Source organism: Pseudorca crassidens, chromosome 12 (assembly GCF_039906515.1).
Source record: "Pseudorca crassidens isolate mPseCra1 chromosome 12, mPseCra1.hap1, whole genome shotgun sequence".
Lineage (NCBI taxonomy): Eukaryota > Metazoa > Chordata > Mammalia > Artiodactyla > Delphinidae > Pseudorca > Pseudorca crassidens.
The window spans coordinates 8,143,508-8,167,057 of record NC_090307.1 but is presented as its reverse complement, the minus strand read 5'-3'; the positions used below and the strand labels follow the sequence as shown (position 1 = coordinate 8,167,057).

Here is a 23,550-nt window from a genome sequence, read left to right as displayed (position 1 = left end):
GCATACACCTACTTTTCTTTTTGCCAACAACCATATGTATTCCTGGGACATAGTAGGCAAATAAAAAAATATATTTGCTTGATTATTTGAAGATGTTTGTAGCCTAAGTCAAATATTTACTTGAAGAGTGGGATTTTTTCTAACTTACCTCCTCTTCAAATGGCAGGGGCTCCATGAAGTCCTCACCAGTGGTTCCAAGGTAGCTAGTTATAGATCTGGCCAAAACTTTAAACAGAAATAAAGATGACGTTTTCAACAGAAATATGTTTATGACAATATAAATTATAAACCTTGGAAATATAATGCTTTGCTTATCTAAAACAAAAAAGTAAATTTAATTTACTTTCTTCCATCGCGTGGTGCTGTTGCGTGCAGCACACATTCAGGTGTATTCTCTAATTGCAATAAGCATTTTCATCTCTCTGTCTTGACACTAGTCATCCACCAAAAAATGCTAATTTTGGGGGGAAAAAAAGCTTCCAAAAATTTTTTGGAAAAAAAAAGCTTTCCTAAGCTGGCTCCCTTGGAAGGAATTTTTTGAATGAAGTGGAAGCATTATTATGAATTTACTTAAAATATGTATTTCATACATTATTGATGAGAACAAAAAAGATAGAGAAAATAACCACCAAAGAATGATTTTTCTTGTGGTTACAAAAGACAACATAAAAATATAAATAATGTAAACAGTGTTGTCTTTTTAAATAGAATGAAGTCAAAGGATCATTGAAAGTTTATTCTCTATAGTGAGAGCTATGGATATATTGGAAAACATGTTTGATCTGTCTTTAAACAAAGAGGCTTAAATTATAAGAGAATTTTTTGAATAAAAATGGTCAGTTCAAGGGTAGCTATGGATTTGGAATATTATGGTAACTCGGGGGAAATGAAAATCTGCCTCAAAAAAGAGATGGTGTTGTTTTATACCTCTTTTCAGTGGAGATCTTAATTTAATTCCACATAATACAATGAAATCATAGGTTTGGGTCTGGGTCACTGCTGAAAGCTGTGCTACTCTTAATATGTTCTTTAGGGACATAGTCACACACCTTTGAACTTTCAGTCCGTATTTATGAGAGGGTGTGATCCAAGTAAGTTATTATTCTTATCTTCAAATGAGTACCCTCAAAGAGCCTAGCAACTCCTCCTTGATGTACAGGCATCAGCACCAATGTCAGCCTCATGTCTCAGCCTTTGATCTAAAGCTCGGAGAACATTGGTGACCCAGCTTCAGAGACAAGTACCATGTCTTCTCCCCAAAATGCCCTTCTCCTTGGTACTTCTCTCAGACTCGACACAGACTGGACAAGCGTGATATTTTGAATGTACCAAGCATCCATTTTTTAAAAATGCAACTCTTGAACTTCTCTGCATGGTCATTACTGCAGTTTTCTGAAGGATCCTTAAGGACTGCACACAGTTGAGGGCCTCCTCCCCAGGCAGTCATGCCTCGGGATAGAAGAGTATCTGGATAACCTCTATTGTCGTATTCTGTTTGAGCTGAGGCTAACCCTCCTGTCCCAGACACAAGATCCTGTGGCATTAGCTTCCATCCAGATACACTCTTTGACCCAGCATGAGACGTCTTCTAAGCCAAGGCTCTGGTGTGTTTGAATCCTGTGCTCTCTCTCTCCTAAGACTCTAGTCCACAAAACTTACTTCTTTTCTGCCATCTAATTCTCTCTTTTTTGGTTTTTATCATATAATTTTTTTTAATTTCTAATTCTAACTAATATGCAACATCATCTGTTGACACTCATGGCCAGCATGCTTTGGAAACTCAGATGATAAACAGTTTCCCTCTGCTTAACTTCCAGTGCGCCTGCATTGGTGCTCTGGTCTGCTGCTGTAGAGACTCCAAAAAGCACAGCACCCCAGGACCTTCCTGGAGCACCTGTTTTTCTGCCATCATAACATACTGATTATAATAATGTATGATACAAGTCACTCACTTATATAACATAATATTTTAAAATAACTGTCATATTTTTCTTATTTGCAAAGAATGGTTCTATCCGCTGTCTGTTGCTGTGTAACAACTCACCTAACTCTAATGGTAAACAACAGCCATTTATGTCCATGAGTCTGTAGGTCATCAGTCTGCTCAACGGGTCCAGGCCCGCTGATCTTGGCTGGCTTGCACGTTCTCCTGCAGTCAGTTAGCAGCTTGGCCGGAGACTGGATGACCTAATAAGGTGTCTCCTACCAGTCTAGGGGATCCGTGACCAGAAGAGCATGATGGGGACATGTGTCTCTTGTCATCCAGCAGCCTTCCTGGTCTTGTTCACACGGTGGCAAGGTTCCAAAGCAGCAAGCAAGGAAGCACAATGTCAGCTGCTGATGGCATCTCATTTTACCAGTGGCCAAGGCAAGCCACAGGCTGGCAGAGAATCAGAGGATGTATGAAAATGTCACCTTTGATGCGAAGGGTATTAACGGCACGTGGCAAGGGCACAAACACGGGATGGGAAGTAGTTTGTGGCCGTTTTTCCATTCCACAGGAAACAGTATCATGGGTAGAGGGTAGGCTTTTCAGTAGATACATAGTGCAGGCCGGGTATTATTATTATCACTATTATTATCTCCATCCTTATTCCTGCTCATCATAACAGTCTTCTGAGATGTACTGGATAAATATTCTTTTCCTTCTTTTATAAATGAGAGAACAGACTCAGAGAGATGAAGAAACTTGTTATAAATTTAGACCCAGCAATAAAGAAGTGACCTACTCAAAGGGTTTGAGAAGAATCCAGGGTAGGAATTATTTTAAAAGGTGAGGGTATGATTAGGGAACAAACACGGGGTGGTAGAGCACCCCGAGACTAGTAACAGAGAAGCTTGTCCCTACCCCAGGCCTGAAGGAGCAAGGAAGCCAGAGCCCAGAAAGAACTTAGATCCTTGGAAGAAGGTACACTGTCAAAACTACAGCATTGAGACGGGAAGGACAGGTGGAAAAACACCTCTGTTCTCCTTCCAGTTCTACTGTCTTCTGTCAACACCCTCCTCTGGCCAAACCAGGAGGCAAGTAAGCCTGAGCCTGCAGAAGTCAGCTTTCCAGGGCACAATGCCAGACAGACACGTTAGAAAAAAGATAGAGAATGGGTATCAGGGTACAAGTAGAGAACAGTCAATACATTCAAGGTCACATAAGTCATTTTTAGCACATCCAGAGAAGACATCTGTCACTATAGAGCCTGAATGCAGAACGCTTTTTTTTCAACTAGAAGATTTAAATGGTAAATTATTATTTCCTTTGCCATGTGTTTGCATGAAGAGCCAAATACTTGATATTTCCAAATTTAAATTCAATCACATTTATGTTCATTAAAATATTAATAACAAATATTTAGCACTGAAATCTAAAATGACAACATAGTATCCTGAGGAAATATATATCGTTGGTCTATTTACCTGTAAAACTGGTTCAAAATGAACCCCACAATAACTTAGAAACCCTAAAGAAATTATGCTCACTAAAAGAAATTGTTTTCTTACTCTTCATGCCAAGGTAAATTGCCGTATTTTAAATGGAACCCCAGAGAAAAATACATAGTCACCAAATCTACAATAGAAACTAAGCCTTTCCGTTCATGCCAGTCGCGATGACCTATACATGTTTTTACACACTGCATTTCTATTAAATATGCAGGAAGCTGACAATAGGTATAGTAATGGGTCATTTTGCCTGCAATTCTAACTACATCATTTACACACTGCACTAAATATAATGAAACTCGGTGTAGGGGGAAGACAACACAGCCCTTGAGAACAAAAATGAATTTCCAAAAAGGCAACATTACTAGAGCTATATAATCAAAACTTTCCACTGCAGGAGAAACAGGTTGACAAATGACCTTTACATGAGCTAATGAAATAACAAAGTGTTTTTCCTTCCCTTCTCCAACATTGTCTGTGTTGGTGAAAGCAGAAGGCCGATTTCCCCCATGGAAAGCTGCCACTTTACCAGAGGAAGCCGTTTTTCACAGGCAGATTCTCCCACAGGGACAATTGCTAGTTGGACTGAGTGCACGCCAGGGCGCGACTGGGCCTGCCAGAGGCCTTACAGGTCACAGTTTGAGAACAGGAAGTGCCGTCTCCAAACATGGAAAATGCAGCAGCATCATCGGGGGATGAGCAGAGGTTGGTGATGTTCAAAAGCAGCCAGGAGGCGTCGCTAAGGAGAAAGTTGGAGCTCTCCGGATGCAGGAGTGCCCTGGCCAAACCAGCTCCCATAATCACACTAATAATATCCTTCATTGCGTAGTACTTGACAGTTTTCATGCTGCTTTCCCATTTTGATCCTCGTAGCAATCCTATAAGGTATGTAAGCCAAATGGTTTCATAGACGAGCAGCTGAAGACTTAGGGGTCAGGTGACTTTTCCAAGGCCTCCAAGCTGAGCCAGAGCTGTTTGGATCCTCAGTGCTTCCCCAGGATCCTGGGTGCCTGCCCAGGGCATCATCTTACCCCTGTGGCTTCCATCCACCGCTGTCCACGCAACCCAGGGCTGCTGGGGCTCTTAACCCTGATCCCAAAACCTTGACTGCTTCCTTTGACATAAACACGAATTGAAAAGAAACAGGAGATACGCCTTTCAATCCTCCCTTGTTTGGTACCTTGCTAATTCCTTCTCACCTTTAATCTGTGGAAAATCCTAATGAAAATAGCAAGACAGGCAATCCTTGGGAATTGGAACCAGTCATCAATCCCTAGATGGAAAAAAATAGTATGAATTATATAAACATAAGATAACTCTATGGCTCAAGCATTTAGAACGGTAGACAGCAAAGCAACACAGAATGTTATATAATTGAGATTCTGTAACATCCTTATATGTGATAAGAAAACTGGAATCATATAGATATTACTTAGCAGCAAATGATCTTTTGTTCATTGCGAAGATAGCGTTTCAAATGAGCACATGGAGCTTGATCCATGATAGGTATTTACAGTAACCAGCCAAGGGCTTTGACCATTAAGGAAAGTAAAATAGGGCTTCCCTGGTGGCGCAGTGGTTGAGAGTCCGCCTGCCGATGCAGGGGACACGGGTTCGTGCCCCGGTCCGGGAAGATCCCACATGCCGCGGAGCGGCTGGGCCCGCGAGCCATGGCCGCTGAGCCTGCGCGTCCAGAGCCTGTGCTCCGCAACAGGAGAGGCCACAAGAGTGAGAGGCCCGCGTACCGCAAAAAAAAAAAAAAAAAAAAGTTTGAACTCCCTTGTGGATGTCATTCAAGACATCCCACCTTTTGGGCTATTCAGGCCTCCAATGGATTGGATGAGGTGCACTCACATTGGGAAAGGCAATCTGCTTTATTCAGTCCACTGAGTCAAATGTTAATCTCATCCAGAAACACCCTCGCACACACACCCAGAATAATGTTTAGCCAAATGTCTAAGCACCTATGGCCTGGCCAAGTCGACAAAAAATTATCCATCGTACTTGCCTTAAAGAGTGGGCTGTTGACTGTAGAGGTGATATCAGGATGTAAGCCAGAGAATTTGAGTGAGAATTTCCAAGAGCAACCATGTGACATTAGAGCTCGATAAATGATAGACTGAATGGATCTGAGATGGGTGTAAATGAACCTTAATATGAACTATATGTTCATGCTGATCTTCTGCACATCCCTGTCTCATGAACTCCTGGACAGCAAGATGACTTTGATTAACTCCATTCTCTTTTCCCTTACCTAGAAGTTGTTAAGCAGGAAAAGGGAAAGTACCCAAGGCACGACTAAGGTAACACAACACAGTACATCATGTTTTAAAGACACTGGCTGCCTTTTGAAATACAAGCATAAATAGATGAAGTTTAAAGCTAACTAACCACTTAAACGGATCTGTAAGCTTAGTTATGAACTGCTTCTGTATTTGAAAGGGATCTTAACAATCAGTTAGCCAAACCTTCTTACTTTAAAAACAGGAATACTGACATTCAAAAATGGGTAAGAAAGGGATTACTAATAAGTTTTTTCATTTATGCAACTTCCATTTGACATCTTTCAATATCAGTGTTTCTTTTTGTCATTTGCATCGTCCCATGACTTGATGTGTGTAGGAATCTAGAGACTTTGACGTAGACTGGAAGTGAAGATGGATCAGAGGTGGAGATTGAAAACCTGTTCAAACATTAAAAGGAATGTATTCCCAGGAGTCATCTCCTTTAAGGAATGATGACTTGTATCTCTTTTGTCTCTAGATTTTTGAGGAACTTTTTGAATTAATGTGATTTTTTTTAATTTCATTCTTTGTTTTCTTTAAATTTATTTATTTATTTATTTATGGCTGCGTTGGGTCTTCATTGCTGCACGCAGGCTTTCTCTAGTTGCGGCGAGTGGGGGCTACTCTTCTTTGTAGTACGCGAGCTTCTCATTGTGGTGGCTTCTCTTGTTGCAGAGCATGTGTTCCAGGCACGCAGGCTTCAGTAGTTGTGGCATGCAGTCTCAGTAGCTGTGTCTCGTGGGCTCTAGAGTGCAGGCTCAGTAGTTGTGGCACATGGGCTTAGTTGCTCTGTGGCATGTGGGATCTTCCCAGACCAGGGCTCGAACATGTGTCCCCTGCATTGGCAGGCGGGTTCTACTTTGAAGGTGATTCAAATTGTCTGTTCACTATATGTTCAATTCAGATACTTTTAAAGAAAACAATTTAAAGTTTAAGTGAAGTTTAAAAATTAAGGTTTAAAATTTACTAACCTGGAATGATGACATTTGAAATTATAAAAAAAAAAAACTAAGTAATTGCATTTGAAATTCTTTAATTTTTTAAATTTAAGTATATTCATTTTTTACTATGGCATTAATTTTAATTTCTGTTTCTAAACAAATGAAAAAGCTGTAGTAGACACATATGCCCACATCCTTTGTAATACCAATCAGTATTCTCCCTGATTGGTATTACAAAGGATGTAATATTCTACCTTAGAATGATATGTTTTGTACCATTTTACCAGGTGGTTTGTTTTGGTAATGGCAGTAAAATAGTAAAAGTTATACTCTATCAGTGATCTGTCAACCTAAAACCTCTAGAGAAAATTTTAACACAATAAGGATAACCAGTTCAATTCTTCAAAATGTGTAATTATGTTAGGTATTTCATATAGCCACCTACTCATTTACTGAGTGTTTAAATGAAAAAGTAAACACATAGAAAGATGGGTAGATAGATAGACAGATAATGAGAACAAATGCAATTCATGAGTTAATGTTTATTATTTAATTATTTTTTAAATATGATTTTTTAAATATAGTCTAGAAGCTAATACAGGGCCTGACGCATTATTGGCTGATGTCCAAAAAAATCAATGACTGAATAAATATAAGCGAAGAAGAAAAGGCAATATAACCATCATAAAATCAAGTATAGTCTTAATTTTTTTCTATTTTGGCTATAATTTAAACACTTTCCTCTGTAGTCACTTGAGACAACAAAAGTATCTTTCAAATAATTTTAAAATTACCTTAATTAACTATATTTAGAGCAAAAAGAGAACAAAATGTAATTTTAAACCCTGATTACATTCTCTTTTGCTCTAAGAGAATATAATTATTTCATTTTTAGGCTCCCCTCAAAATGGTAAGAGAAGGAAAACTCTTCTTTTGCAATTCAGTGTCTAAATATTAGTAACTTGCTTGATAATTTAAAAAATCTTCCAGTCGTAACTTGGCAACTTCACTTTAAAAAGGGAATATAATTTCTAAATGACAGAATTTAAACTTTTGCTTGACTTGTTTTGTCTTTAGCTCTTCCTACAAAAATAGGTTTGGGTTGTTTCATATGATATACACACAGCCTCCCTCACACAATATTAAGACAGATCAAGTGTGTATCAGCTGGGAACATAAGAACGTATCAGCTCTGTTTTCCTTTGGATTGTTTGGTCTACTCCTTTCAGAAGAAAATGTTAACACTATGGGGTCATTCTTCAAAGAAAATTTCTTTCTGTGATATTTTATTTTGCTTTTTTTTTTTTTTGCTATCCAGAACTACAATTTCATTACCTGTCAGGAAGCCATCATAATGCTAATTTTCAAGTCGTTTCGGTCAACAAACATTTTTGGAGTGCGTCGGGTGCTTTTTGTGGTTGACACTTGGGGGTTACAGATGTTAAAACTCCTAATCCTCAAGGAGTATGCAATATTTTTACAATAAAGCCACTGGATGCATATAAAATTAGCTGTAACCCTTTTAAAATGCTTTTTTTCCCCCACTAAACCTTCATAAACACAATGTAAGAGTATAATGAGAATGATAATGTTATAATTTATGATCATGCTTTGAGGTAATTAAATAGCAACTAAAGTCCTATGGTTTATTTACATCGTCACCTGGTGGATTTTTCAATTCTCAATTTTTGAGGCAGGAAGGAAGGTAAGGAGAAGAACATCTTATATGTATATTTTCTCAAGGATTTAGTAAAACCAGAACTTCAGACTGCTTCAGGGAGACTCAACTGGCTTTTTCATTGAGGTGAAAAACCAAAAGAGAACATTTGGCAGTAAGAAAAAGTAAATAAAATAGAACAATATGAAAATTTGGAAAATATGTGTAAAGATGGAGATATTTTAATTAATGTGATTATAATTTGTACTCATCACTGAGTACACAGGTGGAGGAATTGTAGAATTTTGGAAGAAATTTGTACATTAGAGATCATTTATATCAATTCTTTCATTGAAACTCAATTTTATAAAGGATCAAAATGGCATTTCAAGCTAATTTTCAGAGAGCCTGGACTAAAATCAAGATCTCCTTGTAGGATCGAGTCTCTCAACTTGTTTGAGGGACAGCATTGTAGCCCTAAGGTTCCAACAGTGAGATAAGCAAGAACAGGCACCATATGCATTAAGTGTTTAGGAACATAGTCCAGTCAGGAGGCAGAGAGGATGGCAGATGTCCTGCTAAATCTTCCTCCTTATGAAGGACTTGACTTGAAGTTAGGAGTCCAGGGCATGTTTGAGTCCAATTCAACAATTTTGATTGATTTACCTTCATGTGCATTTTAAGGGTGCACATATGCCATTGAGGTACATGTCTTGGGAACCTGATTTGACAGAAAAGGAACAGCAGCAAAGAAGGAGAGAGCTTTCAAAATATTTTATCCCGAGCCCTGTCCTAGCTCTGTTTCCCTATTACAGAAATGTTCATAATGAAAGAATTATGCGTGCTTTTCTGCTTCTTATCTTGAATGAATGCAACTGGGCTTAGTGATGATGAGCTTACACTCCAAAATCACACGGCTACGTTCAGATCACAGCTCGACCACATCAATTTTAATGACCTTGGGCAAATCTGTTAGCCTCCTTAGCATGGTGTTTTCTGTAAAACGGAAGCAGTGAGAGCTTTGTAGGGTGTTGTGAAGCTCAGTGAGGTAATGCACACGCGGCATTTATCACCATGCCTGGCACTAGTAGGTGCTCCCCGAAAGCCAGCTGTTATCATTCTCCTCATTGCTGTGGGTATTGTTTCAACGCTTTACAAACCAGAACTCTCCATAATCCTGGTCCCTTGAAAATCAGATCAGATGCCTGTGCTACACTGGAAAGAGATTAAATGTGTATATAAATATATATACTCTGTGTGTGTGTGTGTGTGTGTGTGTGTTTAAACTGGAAGGGAGGCCCTTAAATCATCAGTACAGTGTTGTATAAGTTTAACAGTAAAAGTGTACAGTCGGCACTCAGTATCCGTGGGTTCCACATCTGCAGATTTAACCAACTGAGCGTTGACCTGCAGATGCAGAACCACTGATCCTGAGGGCCAAGTGTACTACATCACTTTATACGAAGGGCTTGAGCGTCCTTGGATTCTGCTATCGAGCCCTGGAGCCAGTCCCCCGCGAATACCGAGGGCAGCCTGTTATTTGCTAAGGGACAGAGACAGAGCTGGGCACATCATAAACACTACATCTTCACAAAAACCCTGTGAGGGTCCTCAGACCTTTACTTTAAATTTTAATGTGGTTTAATTTAGTTAATTAAATCCAATTAATAAATCCATAGCATTCCTTTATTTAATTTGATGGTTTACATAAAGAAGAATCAGCAAGACGTGTCCCTCCCATACTCATAGACCACCTGTCACGTTCACTTCCCCCCCAGCAAATAACACGGTTACTAGTTTCTTGTGCATTCCTCCGGAGTTTAATGTACATATAAGCAAAGATGTATATAAATTCTTCCCTACATACTTTTTTACAAAACTGTTAGCACACTATATACATTATATTCTCCTTGTTTTTTACTAGCTTAGCAATGTGTTTTAGGTATCTAACTATTTGGGTAGTAGTAATAATAACAGAAGTACTATTTCATATTAATAAGTTACACTGTTTTAATATTTACATATATTAATCCATTTAATGATCAAACAACCCAATGAAAAAAAGTACTGATATTATACCTAACTTACAGGTATCAGAAGTTATCAGTGTTGTGAGTTTCAAATATTTTTCCTAGTTTTGAATTTGCCATTTGCTATCTTATGATTTCTTACTTATTTTGTTCATTGTTCACAGGCAGATTTATCAATCTTTTGTCACATTTTGCCTTGGATCGTAGCTTGAAACCCCCTCCATTTTCTGAGTTTATATAGGAATTCTTTCCTACTTTCTTCTGGTACTTTTTTGGTTTTGTTTTTGCTTTCTCTGGAGTTTATATCAGGGGAGGTAGAAACATGGATCCAAATATTTTTCCAGATGGCTGTTGTCCAAACACGGTTTATTGACTAGTCCAGCTTTCCCTCACAGATTTGAGACAACACTTTCACCACATATTGAACTCCCATATGAACTGGGTCTGTTTCTGGACTTGCTTTACTGTTGCTTTCGTCTGTTTGTCCATTTTGCTTGTAATTTTTTACTACGGATCAACGTCTGACTCACTAGAGCTTTAGACAGAAACTTCAGCCTTTTTAAAGCTGCTAAAAAAAAGTAAAATGCTAGCATTGTTAAATGACAATAAAGATTAAACTGTTATCAGGAAAGAATTGTTAATTGGGTTTCACTGCTCTGCAGAAGAGCTGTGCTTTTAAGAATTTCATTACTTTCTGTAATTAAACATTAAATTGTAAATAATGAATAGAAACACCACTGGCTTTCAGGAAAGTGCTCCTGCTTTACACCATTGCTGAGAGTTGAAAATTTCTATGTGCGTGGAGGATAAATATTTGGTCACTAAATATACATACAAAACTGCAAAACTCACTGCAGGGGTGAAATTATACGCTGTGAAGACGGACAAAATTGCCAGAGGTTTACAAATTCATCTGCAGCGAAATTATGTCTAAAGACCCCCAGAGAATTCTTTTAAAGTATCCATTTTCATTTCTTAAACTGTTTCCTTAACTTCTCACTTGGTAAATTTCTTTTGCTTGCTATTTGGAAGAAAGGCTGGAATTCTGATGCCAGTCCTTCCTAAAGCGCTAAGTTTGAGACGTACGGACAAGAAAAGGGGGGCAGTGGTCTAGCGATTACATGGTAGGGGCTTTTCCTCAAGTGACGTTGCCTCCGTGGCACCATCTTTTAGGATTATTTCTCCGCTTGAAGGGAACTTTGAGACCCATACATAATGGAGTGCCTCCATGGAGTTTAGTTTCCTCTGAATACAGACATTCACAGGGAACTCTAGTTATTTCTTACTTGTTAGAACACAGTAGAGACGAGACTGGCAGTACTGTTATTTCAAGTGATTCTGGAAGGGAATGGTGAGGTGGGATAAAGAAAGAGAGCATGCCCTCTTAAATCCCTAGACGAATGGAATTTGAAAAGGAGCCATTTAAGGAAAAGACTAGGATTTTTAATATTCTTATTATATCAAAATATATTAACAACCTACCACCTGCTGGCTGTCTTGGGTGGCGGAGTCTCCAAGACCATCCTCAGGCTCAATGATTCCCTAGAAAGACTCGCAAGGTTCAGAAAAAAACTATTATGCACACAGTTTCGGTTTACTAGAGTGAAAGGTACATGTTACAATCAGCGAAGAGAAAAGACACAAGGATGCAGACAAGGAAGGACCAGGCACGAGCCTCCAGACACCCTCCCGTGCAGTCACACGGGGACAGCAATGATACATGACAGTAAGCGTGTAGGGTGTTGTGAACCCAGGAAGCCCCCCACGAGCCTTGGTGTCTGAGGTTTTGGTTGAGGGTCAGCTAGGTGGGCATGCAGTGTCCTCAGGGTCCAGGAACAACCTCAGTCACTCAGACCCTAGCCACCACCAGAGCAAAAGAGGCATTCATGGTGAACCACCTTGTTAGGATAAACTTACCTGGTCAGACCGATACAGCATGGCTCAAGGCCTCAGGCACAAGAGACACTCTTATCAGACTGAATATAACAAAGGCTCCAGGGTTGCATTCCAGAAACCCTCCAAGGGACCATCCCCCAAACAGACTTTTCTTCGAGATGTGCAGAGTTTGAGCAACACAGGCCTGCTGAATTAATCCTTTCCTGCCCACTGTCACATACTTTACTTCATTTGATTAAAAGAAAAATAAAAACAATCTTGTGACAAGGTCTTGTCACCCCCATTTTGTACATGAGGAGTAAATAGGTGAAGTAACTTTCCATGGCCTTCCTCTTGGCCGTGTACTTCTTCCTGCTAGCATTTACCACAGTGAGTGAGTCATTTTCTGAACAATGCTTATCTTCCCCACCATTTAAAAAGCCTCAGAGGCAATGAGCCATGTATATTGTTCCCTCCTTTTTATCCCCAGGCCCAAGACAGAGCCTGGCTTTATAGTACTAGCTAAGTATGTGATAAATGAATATGACAGGCCATAACATGATTGTTGAAATTTGTACCCTTAGTCTTTTGACTGTACTATTATAGTCTATGCTATTATAATGTCCCTTATATCACAATGTCAGAAAAGAAAAAAAAAAAACCTGGAAATAAATGTGTCAGTCCTACTTCTTAGAATTTTTATGAAGCCCCAGATTATTCCTTAAAGCTGAAAGGGACCTTAGAGATTCTACTCTTTAACATTTTATTTTAGATAAGAAGAAGTATTAATTTTGTGCAAATACCATGTTAAGTATGAAGAGAGATATCATTTGTAATTGTCTATACATTTCGATAAAATTCTAGTTTGGAGTCAGGACAAACATACATTGTCCATATTTTCACTTATTCTTCAAGTCAATGCAGTTGAGGAATGTGCATGTTAGTGGTGAGGGGTTAGGATATTCAAATGTAACTAGCACCTCTATCTTAGCTCTCTCCAAATGAAGGAAAGGATTCTTCTAGAGGTGTTTTTGTCCTTTTCATCACATTTCTTCCTTTCTAACCTTCAGTTTGTTATGTCAAAGTCTTAAGCTGCACAAATATGGCTTCTAATTTGTCCTCCTATGGGTCCCAAGCATCATCTCCCACTCCCTTGAATGAAATGGTGACCTGTGGAAAGAGTTCTATAGCCCAGTACTTCTCAAATTACAATGTGCGTACAAATCATATTGTCAAACGCAGATTCTGCTTCAGCACTCTGGACAGCTCCCAGAGGTGCAGGTGCTGCTGGTCTGGGGACCAGATCGAGGGGCGGGGCAATAGCTGTCAGAATGATTTCATGCCTCCTCCCATTGTCCTCTCTAGTACTGGCTCGCTACCACAAAACTCTTTAGACGTATAAGAAAAATCTCGATATCTGTTCCTTACCACTCCTGAGAGAACATGTTTTAAACAATAACTGGGAAAAACCTAAACTGTTTCTTCCAACACTGCTGACAGAAGTCATAAATCTGAGCCAGTTACACTGAAGAAGTTTGATTTAAGCTTGGCTTTAGGTACCTATTGTTTAAAAAAGAGCCCCTTCTACCTAAAAGTTCTTTGCTTTTTATGCTGGCATGTTCTAATTCCTGGTTTCTTGATCGATGGACGAAGTTTACAGTAGTTTTTATTTCAGAGGCTGGAAATAAAACCCTTCTGTAAGCTTTCAGACTCCTTCACTGGGCAGAGTTAAGTCCCAGGAAGTGCTAAGTGTTAGACCTTTGCAACTCAGTGACTGAGTATGGAATAACAATTTGTGTCTTCGTTATCTCATTTCCGAAGGCCCATAAGGAGTGTTTTTCCGATAACAATGAACAAAACTTAACCTAAAACAAGATGGGCTCACCACTCATCAATGATTTGCCTGCTCCCGCTGTTGGAGTTTTTTACCCCTCTGAATCAACAAAGAAAGCTCATTTGTTTCACTTTGTGAAAACTCTTCATTTTTCTCTCAGACTTTCCATTTCACGCTTTGTGAATTTTATTAAGATCTCTTTCACAGAAGTTAAGTGCTGGCTCTATGGAGCCCTGAGGGATGGCAGTCACAGCCTCTATAATTTCTGAAGCCTCTTGAGACACTTCTTTTTCTACTAAAACTCCTTGGAGAATCATAAGGTAGAATCTAAAATCTTTTTGGTGCTGGAAGACAGAGGTTGGCCTCATGAGGTTGGCCTTTGTGCAAATCTTTTGGTGTTGTAGCCTGAAAACAACAACACAGCAGTCCAGTTAAGGTCCAGTTTCCGATTGGGAACATCATGTTGATATTCAGCGGGTCTTTCTGAAGGCCTCCAATTATTTTTAAAAGCTGGTTTAAAATATTAATTTAAAATATGTTTTATTTTAGAATGTCTTTATTAATAAAATTTAACCATAATCCTGTTGCCTGAGAAATTGTCAGTGGCTTTAGTCCAATAAAAAATTGTCAGTGGCTTTAATCCAATAAAAAAGACTATGTTTTAAAAGGTAATTATAGTTAAATAATTGAAAAGGAATTTGTATTCTGATTTTCTTTTCCTCTTGAATTTACATTATAGGAAATTTAGGGAGTTCCCTGGTGGCCTAGTGGTGAGAATTCCAGGCTTTCACTGCCGTGGTCCAGGTTCAGTCTCTGGTCAGGGAACTGAGATCCTGCAAGCCCTGTGGCATGGCCAAAAAAATGTTTTCATGTTATATGCTCTCAGAAATGACATAGTAACAGTTGTATAATAGTCCATCAGATAAAAATATTATATTGAAGCCAAGCACTTCTCTATGGTGGATATTGAGATTAGTGCCATACTTTCTCTATGATGAAAAGAATGATAACTAACATTTTTGAGCACTTAATATCTGCTAAGGAACACTATAAATATTGTATCAAGTCTCTCCACTGTCGTAAGGATCTGATGAGCTGGGTACTGTTATTTTTCCTGTTAGAGATTGTGCGAAGGGGGTACAGGCAAGTTAGCTTGCTTCAGGTCACACTGCTGGTAAGTGGCAGGGCCAAGTTCAGACAAATACTCTCACATCCAAACGGAGTCTCCTCTCTGCCATGTTATTTCTTAGGCTATACTGAGATTTACGTAAGGATTCCTCAGTTTAAGTAAAAGCTTCAAACTATGTATGCAAATCCTTAAACTAAAAAAATCTTCTCCTTGGTTCCTACTACATGAGTATAAAATTGCAGATTTTTTCTTAAGTTCTTAACGTTTCAAGAGCTATCGAGTCATAGGAGACAATGCTATGATATCAGAGTGAAGGCTGTTAAAGAAAACAACTATTTGCTTTGATTCTTTAAATATTGGTAAGACATGCACTGTAATAACTGACAGCACTTTTGTCTGTTTCTTCACACTGTTGGGAACACTTCATCTTTAAAAATCCAAATGTGCATGGATTTCCACCCTTAGTTTCATTCTCATGCACCTTTTAAAGATGCGTTGGTTGGTTGGTTCCTTGGTTGGTTTGGTCAAGGATGAATCTGGTTCACTTGCTCCTATGAAAATCAAGGTGGAGGGGATGACAGGGTGAGGGCATCTTTTACATGGAGAACTGTTACGCACTTGAACACATGAAGACCCATCTCTTTCCCTATCTCTATCCTCACAGAATGTGTGACACAGGAGAAGGACTATTCACTTTTCAAACAAGGGAAGGAGAAATGATCTATCAGAAGGTCCATTCTGCGACACTGGCCATAGCTGAGCAACATGAAAGATTAATGCTAGAAATGGAGCAGAAGGCCCGGGTAAGGCTCCTTCCTTGGTAACCTAACAGCTTGGAAATGAATGTCACTGAGGTCTGATGCACATCGTGTGTATGTGGGTCCTTTCATGACAGCGCCCCAGCGTCCAACCCCATCCCAGCCCCGAGAGCTTGTCCCAGTTACTGAACCTCATCTTTCTAATATCCTCTTCAGCATATGACGAAAGAAGCTATTTGTGGCCGCTAGCCATGCACTTCGTGTATGTACCTATGACCTGTTACCACAGTTACCCAGAGAGGAGTGGAGTGCACAGAGAGTGAAACAAGAAGCAGTGCTCTCTGCATCTCTCCACATGTAGTTGGACAATCAGAGATGCAAATGTGGACCCAAAATAATGAGGAAAATAGGTTTCTACCAGAAAGGATTACACTTTTCTTTTTGTCTTTGTATTTATCCTAGATTCTCTGAAACTTCCAGCTCTTTCTGTCCGTGTTTCAGAGTCGATACTAAAATGTTTGCAAAAGGAGCTTATACTGTTTACCAGCTATCTGTTATCCTGTCATGGAACTATGCTATAGTTTCAGGGTCAAGCTAAGAAATAATTTAATAAAGAATCTGAAATAGCAAATTTTACAAGTAGCTAAAAAAAATTATAAGCTTTACTACTAACTTCTTTGAAAAGCAAACAATGGAATTATTATCGGCTGTAATTTTAATAGGTCAATATTCTCTTTCTTCAGAATTTATAGGGATGCATTAGATTCCATCTATGAGAGGACAAGTGGAGCTTTGGGAAATAGGTGGGTCACTACCCAGAAAAACTTTCATAATTCTATTCCATTTTAAGACTATGGGGCTTTCTATCTAGTATTATTTTAGTTTTGACTTTTAAAATTCTCAAATACATAATATTTTGAAGTATAAAATTATCTTTTAAATGTAAGAAGAAAAAATAGTCTAGCAAATGATTTTACATTATTTTTAATACATTTCAGATTTTGTCAATACTACATACACATTTTTCTCTATCTAGGGTATGGTTTAAAAAGCCCTCCTAATACTTAAGGGCAGCAAGTGCAAATCAGGCTTACATCTGGCCTTCAGTGGGGGTGAAAGAGTAACTTGAACGTTAATAGGATTATTAACATGAGACTATGGGGTTAATTGATGAAGCATCAGTAGGAGGTTGGTATGATTTCGTCTTCTAGAAAGATTTGGGTTAAATTTAAATTATTGTAACAATTATCTAATTAATATGACATTTTTCTAGTGGCTTAAATCGGGTGAAAAAAATGTAACTACCACACTTCAAATTATTTCAGAATCTTGAACATTCATTATCAGCCCATATTTACAATCTGCTGATGTTAATTTTCAGCCAAAATGAACAACTGTGATGTCACTTGCTGTTAGTCAACAGCGGTAGTTCTTTACTTCTAGTTGTTCTGAACGGGCAAAATGCTCATAAGTGAGTCATTTAAATTGTATTTCATAAAGGGAATTTCAAGAGCTCTTTCACGCAACTGTGATTGTCTGCCGTAAGGAGAGCACTCAGTGTACTGGGTTCCCATCCCCGTTCTACCACGCACTGTCTGTATAATCTTGGACAAGTTATTTAACTTCTAAATGTCTCATTTTCCTCTATCTGTAAAATGGGGATACAAGAGTTCTACTTATTTGGCTGCAATGAGGTATCTGTGCATTAACATATATAAAGTGCTAAGAACAGACCTGGCACTCAGAAAGTACTATGAAAGTTTCATTATTATGATGGTGATGTTGAATAATGATAAGACTTGCAATGTTTGTGAAGACACTAAATTTTTATTCCCAACTATAGCTACGTAATGTCTTCCAATCCTTTACAAGTGTGTCTAACAATCTTGTGCCAAAACATTTGCAAAACAAAATTCAATTTACATTTGCTTTTGATGTGGTTGTATGTTTATCTTATCCTGTGCCACTAAGAAGCAAGTCCAGGGAGTGGAGTGAAGCAATTGCTGTGAAGGAGTTAGAGATGGTAGGTCCACCTACTAAGATCTCAGGCAGTGGAAAGCCAGGATTTGGGTACACCGTGGATCTGGGTGCTCGGAGATGGAAGGGAAAGGGCACAGGTGTTTAAATAGCAGGCTCAGTATGGCTTAACAAAGAAACCAAATGTTTCTGAAAATCACAAAATCAGAGACTCCATCAGCTTGGTGCATACATGTAAATGGAGTCTTTGGTTTAATTTCAACAGTGATTGCAAAGCTATGCTTTTCTCTGAAGGATAATATTGATACTAATTAAATTACTCCATAGGTAGTACATTCTGTAGAATAAGTTGAACTAATGATGCTTTTCCAAGGGCATGCTACCACAACTTGAGAACTGCCCCACTTCCCCAAATTCTAGGGCTGTAAGCAAAGATTTCCAGGTCTCCCAGATACCTTTTCTTTTTCTTTTAAGAGACCTCCTCTACATGCACAAATCTCTTTTTAAAAAAGAAATTCCAAAAAGTATGGAATAGAATTTAAATACCCTCTATCTAACTCTTAATTGATTTATACAAAATAAAACAAAGGTTTGTGCCATAAAATAGGCAATAGTGTAACTTGCGAGTTGGAAAAGTACCGGAAAACCTACCTAAGATATAAAAATGTTGCATTTTGTTTATTACGTATTCACTGCAAAATAAGAAGATAACACTGCTCATTGGCTTTCCAGTTTTAAAACCAAGCCGTGGAAGATAAATATTGATCAGATAGAAAATGTTTATACATTTTTAATGTTATTAAAAAGATTTTACAAGATTACCAAGAAGCTATACAAGCAGTGAATTCCCCCAAACATCGTCGTTCAGGCAACTGAAGTATTTACTTTCAAAAAGAGATGATTTCAGAGTGTTACTGGCTTTATAGATAAACTTGAATGAGAAATAATGTCTCAACAACCGTTTCTTAACTATAAGAGAAAGAATTCAATATATCTTTCAGCATCATATGCATGTAAAACTTTGTTTTGCCCCATTTATCACCATCCTTCCTAGGGAACACATGAATAAACATATTTTGATATATCTCTATAATCTGAGTTAGGCAATGTTTCTATTCTTGTTTGAAGAATCTGATACCTAGAAAAGCATTGTGCATAAAACAGTTCACTTGCACTGTGGAGAACTGGATAAAAAGAATCGCTATATCGGTAAGGCTGTTAGAGGTGTGTGCTTACACTTCCTTCACTGAGAAAGATAATGAAAGAATGAATGAATATTAACTGACTCCATTAAGAAGTTTTAAAGGATAAGTTGGCCATTTATTAACTCCATTCACAGGTTTGTAAATAATACATTTATTACTCCGTGCTCAAAACGCTGCGGGGTGGTAGGGAAAACAAGAAAAGGACAACAATGTTCCTTCTCTCAAGTGGCCCAGAATTTTGTGGGATCAAAATTTTGTAATTTTGAGTAAGCTTATCTTTTTCCTTTTACTCCTTGAAATCTCAAGTTTTCCATGCTTTATTAATGTAACTAATTAAATCAGATGGTTAAGAAATGCCATTACAAAATTTTGATTCAACTATACTAAAAACACCAGTTGGTCTTGTTTATGTTGTCATGACAGTAGAGCCTGATTGATTTCTTGGATAATCAACTTATTGGAAGGTCCTCAGTCAAAGCTCCATGGAGAATGATTTCTTCAGTACAAGAAGACACTCTTCCTTTTTCCATTCAGATGTAAAGCTTCAGCTTCTCACTCTTAAGTCCAGATAAGAGAGGGAAAATGATCATGATAGTAAAACAGAGAGTGATCTTAAGTACTCCTATATTTTCTTTACTTACTAACTCAAAACTAGCCTTATTTTAAAAGAGAATTTTGTAAGGGAGTACATGGGAGAATTAAGCCACGATAATAAATTTTAAACTGGAACTCTGTCTGAGATTACTAAGATTCAAATATTTGAGGAAATTATTAAAGCTAGATAGTTAAACAAATGGCACGTCTAGAATTTGTTTCCATTTCATAAAGCTCACGTTCTTAGAACCCTCCAAGTTCTTCGAATTCTATTGCCAAAAGCATTTATAGGTGCTCTGCCTTGCACGTGCAGCATTATCGAGGAAAGTTTTCGTTGTCTTGGTGAACAGCCATTCATCAGAAAGCACATTGCAAATGTGCCAGCATGGCTTAGCCCCCTGAGGGTGAGTGGAGGCTGATTTCATCTTCAACGAGACCTGAAATAATTTAATTTTGGATTTCCGTGGATCTCTACACACATACACACACAACACAAACACACACACGAAAACAAACACAAATAATACAAAAGAAACTTCTTTTTTAATTTGCTTTTTATGTTTTTAAGCTTTACAAGTATTATGAAATGTCCACAGGGAAGAAGCAGCTGAGACGACATAAATGTAATTTTTAAAACACAGATTTTTCCTGATATCTTATCAAAAATAAGTAAAGGAAGTGGGGGAGGGGGTCGTTAGTACCTTTGTAATATTGTAAGTGATTTGAAAGGGAACGGTCTCCCATAACAAGAATTACAGTGTGTCCTTTAAAAGCATAGTGTCTGGAATGCACCTGTTTCCAGTAATTCTTGCCTCCTGGTCACCAGAAAAGCTCTGGACACAATTTAAGGACAAATAGCTTCAGTGTTATTGAAACACCTGCAAGATAGCAAACCCACTTCTAATGCCTAAAAAACAACACTGGCAAGACTTGTTGAAGGCACTGCTGTCCAAAGCTGTCAGTTCTTTGGTTTTCCTAAGCTCTAATGGTTGGAGAAAAACAAATAGCAGAGTCTCACATAGAACTTCTTCCCTAGAAAACAAATTGTTTTCTTTAAGATTTGTCATTTTACTTGCCCTTGTTACTAGAAATACAAGAAACAAAAGTAACCTCACACATTTAACAAACTAAAAAATTTGTACTGTTCCCAAAACAATAAACCTTTTGAACAGTAATCATTTAAAAACAAATGATCTTATTTCCTTTTATAATGTAAGATGAAAAGAAATTTCTGGTGAGGAAGCAGCATTGTTTGACTCTACCTACTGCCCTATAGGCATGGAGGTGGGTCTAATGCCTCCCTGTCTCTGGGGAGGGCAGAGTAGAGAGAAGAGGAGAGGGGGAGAGAGAACAAAGCTGGCTTTATGTACAACTAGCTTAGACTGCGACTCGAAATTAGCGTATTTGCCCTTCTAGATTTATACTTGATCGTAAATCTTACCCGAGTATTGACTGCTACCAGCCTATGAAATTATTTTTTGTCTAAATAGTTGCATGAACGAGGAAATGCTATTCCACTGCATCAATTCCAAGATGCACATCTTTTTCACAGTTTAACATCTCTCTAGTCAGATGGGAGTTACAGTTTAATTAGCAGCACTGTTCTTTTGTAGTGCTACATAAAATCACGTTGGCTTTCTAATGATGGCATCTTAGAGTGTATAAAATACCATAATACTTGTTGTGAGTATTCTGAAGACACTAAGCTGTTATTCCCAACTGTAGCTAAATTATATCTTTCAGTTCCTTTCAAGTATATCTAACAAGACCATGAGCACTATGTGCTCATTTATAACTTTTGAAGGAATAAGAAAGCTTCCAGAATGGGATGTATCCTAGGTAGTTTGGCTTCCTTTTGAGTGACAGCATTCTTCATACCCACATTTTACAGGAATCTCTATCAGCTATGGGGAAAAAACAAACAAACAAACAAAACTAGTTTTCCCATACTGAAAAGGTGAAGAATTTGGAAACTACATAATCTCGTGAGCCACACACAGGAAAATGTTAACACTTCTTGCAGTCTCTCTTCTAGGTATATTCATAGAAGTTTACAGAATTCTAGGAGAAGTTTAAACGTATGATTTGTGATTGCAAGTGGTATGTTATATCCAATATATAGGAATATCCGTTAATGAATTCATCCTTCAAAGTTCTAGTCTTGATTCTATTGCTCAGTATTATCAATTATTAACCAAAAGACAAGACCTTTATTATTACTGACAATGACCAGTTCCCTGCTGGGAAATGCCATTAGCATTTTTGTGAAATTTTCTTTTACTGATTGACAGACACTGATTAAACTAACACAAGCTCACTCAATTAGAACAAGTTATTATAGCTGATAACTAAAGTGGGCCTGTGTTCCTAATGTTTCGGAACACTAAAGGAAATTTCGTCTGTAAACAAACACACAAGAACAAAGAAAATATACATTTCTGTCTGCAATAAATACACAAATGAGATGGAAATGACGAGAAGGCAATGTGTAATTTTTCTAATACGTGCTGCTGAGACACAGTGTAATAGTAAATATTTTATTTAGATCATGTTTTTTTCCCTTAAAATTTGTTGTGGATACTCTAGATGTCACTTCAAAAAAAGCATTATATCAATATATAATATTTATGTATAATATTTAATCAACTTGATTAGAATTGATAATGTATAAGGAAAATGAGTGCCCAACATTAAAAATTTCAACTGCTATGTTTAAAAAATAGGGCTTCCCTGGTGGCACAGTGGTTGAGAATCCGCCTGCCCATGCAGGGGACACGGGTTCGTGCCCCGGTGCGGGAAGATCCCACATGCCGCGGAGCGGCTGGGCCCGTGAGCCATGGCCGCTGAGCCTGCGCGTCTGGAGCCTGTGCTTCGCAATGGGAGAGTCCACAACAGTGAGAGGCCCACATACAGCCAAAAAAAAAAAAAAAAAAATACAATTTTGTTTCTTTTATTTGTACTGCTAGAATGGAACAATAGTAAGGAAATTACAAAAAAAAATTTACTTTTAAACTGTGGTAATCTTATTTATTGAGGGTCATACAATCTGCTCTTGGCAATTACAAGAATAATTTCCTTAAAAAAAAAACAAAACAGATGTCAAAAGTCAATCAAGATGACTCAGCATAAAAACATATATGACATATACACATACAACCCAAAGAATCAGACTGACTCTTCTTTGGCATAGTGCTGTAAAATAGGGAAACACTTAGGCCAATAGTGGTCAAACTAAAATCTAAGAAATTGATGTAAGCATTGCATGGAAAGATAATTAAGAATGCTTTCAAAGAATGTGAACATAGTTCACATTCTGGGATGTATTCAGTGAATGCATACACATTAGGTGGAAGCAGCATGGCATGGTGGGTAAGCAGGAAGACTCTAGGGAAAGACGAGCAGAGCTGTGTGACCTCCTGCAAGTCGCTTACCTCCTCTGTGCCTTAGCTACCTCTTCTTAAAAGAGGAAGAAGTATCAATAATATCTACTTCAGAGTGTTAGAATGCCACCTGGTCTTTAGTAAAAGGTCAATAATTATTAGCTAATTCATAAAATGGCAAAAGAAGAACCTTTCATTTTAAATGGGTAAAATTGTATAACCACCACTAAAGTTCATCCCAGTTTTTATTATATGCAGACATTGGAAATTAATTACATAAACCTTATTATAGCCTCTAGATATTTATATATTTCAAAATCAAATGACAGCAAAAATTTTATTTATGAAATTTAATGCTTTAATATGTTTTCATCATGTTCCTTATATTAAAAGGGTGTCTCTGTAAATGTATCTGCTTACAGATGATAGACAGATGATTGATAGATAGAG

General features: G+C 37.9%; 1 protein-coding gene across 4 annotated transcripts in view; it reads left to right on the top strand.

The window, feature by feature from the left end:
• Nucleotides 1-23,550, top strand: part of DOK6 (docking protein 6) — a 415,462-nt gene that overhangs the window by 301,720 nt on the left and 90,192 nt on the right. For all 4 annotated transcript variants that reach the window (XM_067698862.1, XM_067698864.1, XM_067698865.1 and 1 more), the window contains one exon: nucleotides 15,851-15,989. In XM_067698862.1, coding sequence (XP_067554963.1) covers nucleotides 15,851-15,989 — 139 coding nt within the window. The remainder of the gene's footprint in view (nucleotides 1-15,850; nucleotides 15,990-23,550) is intronic.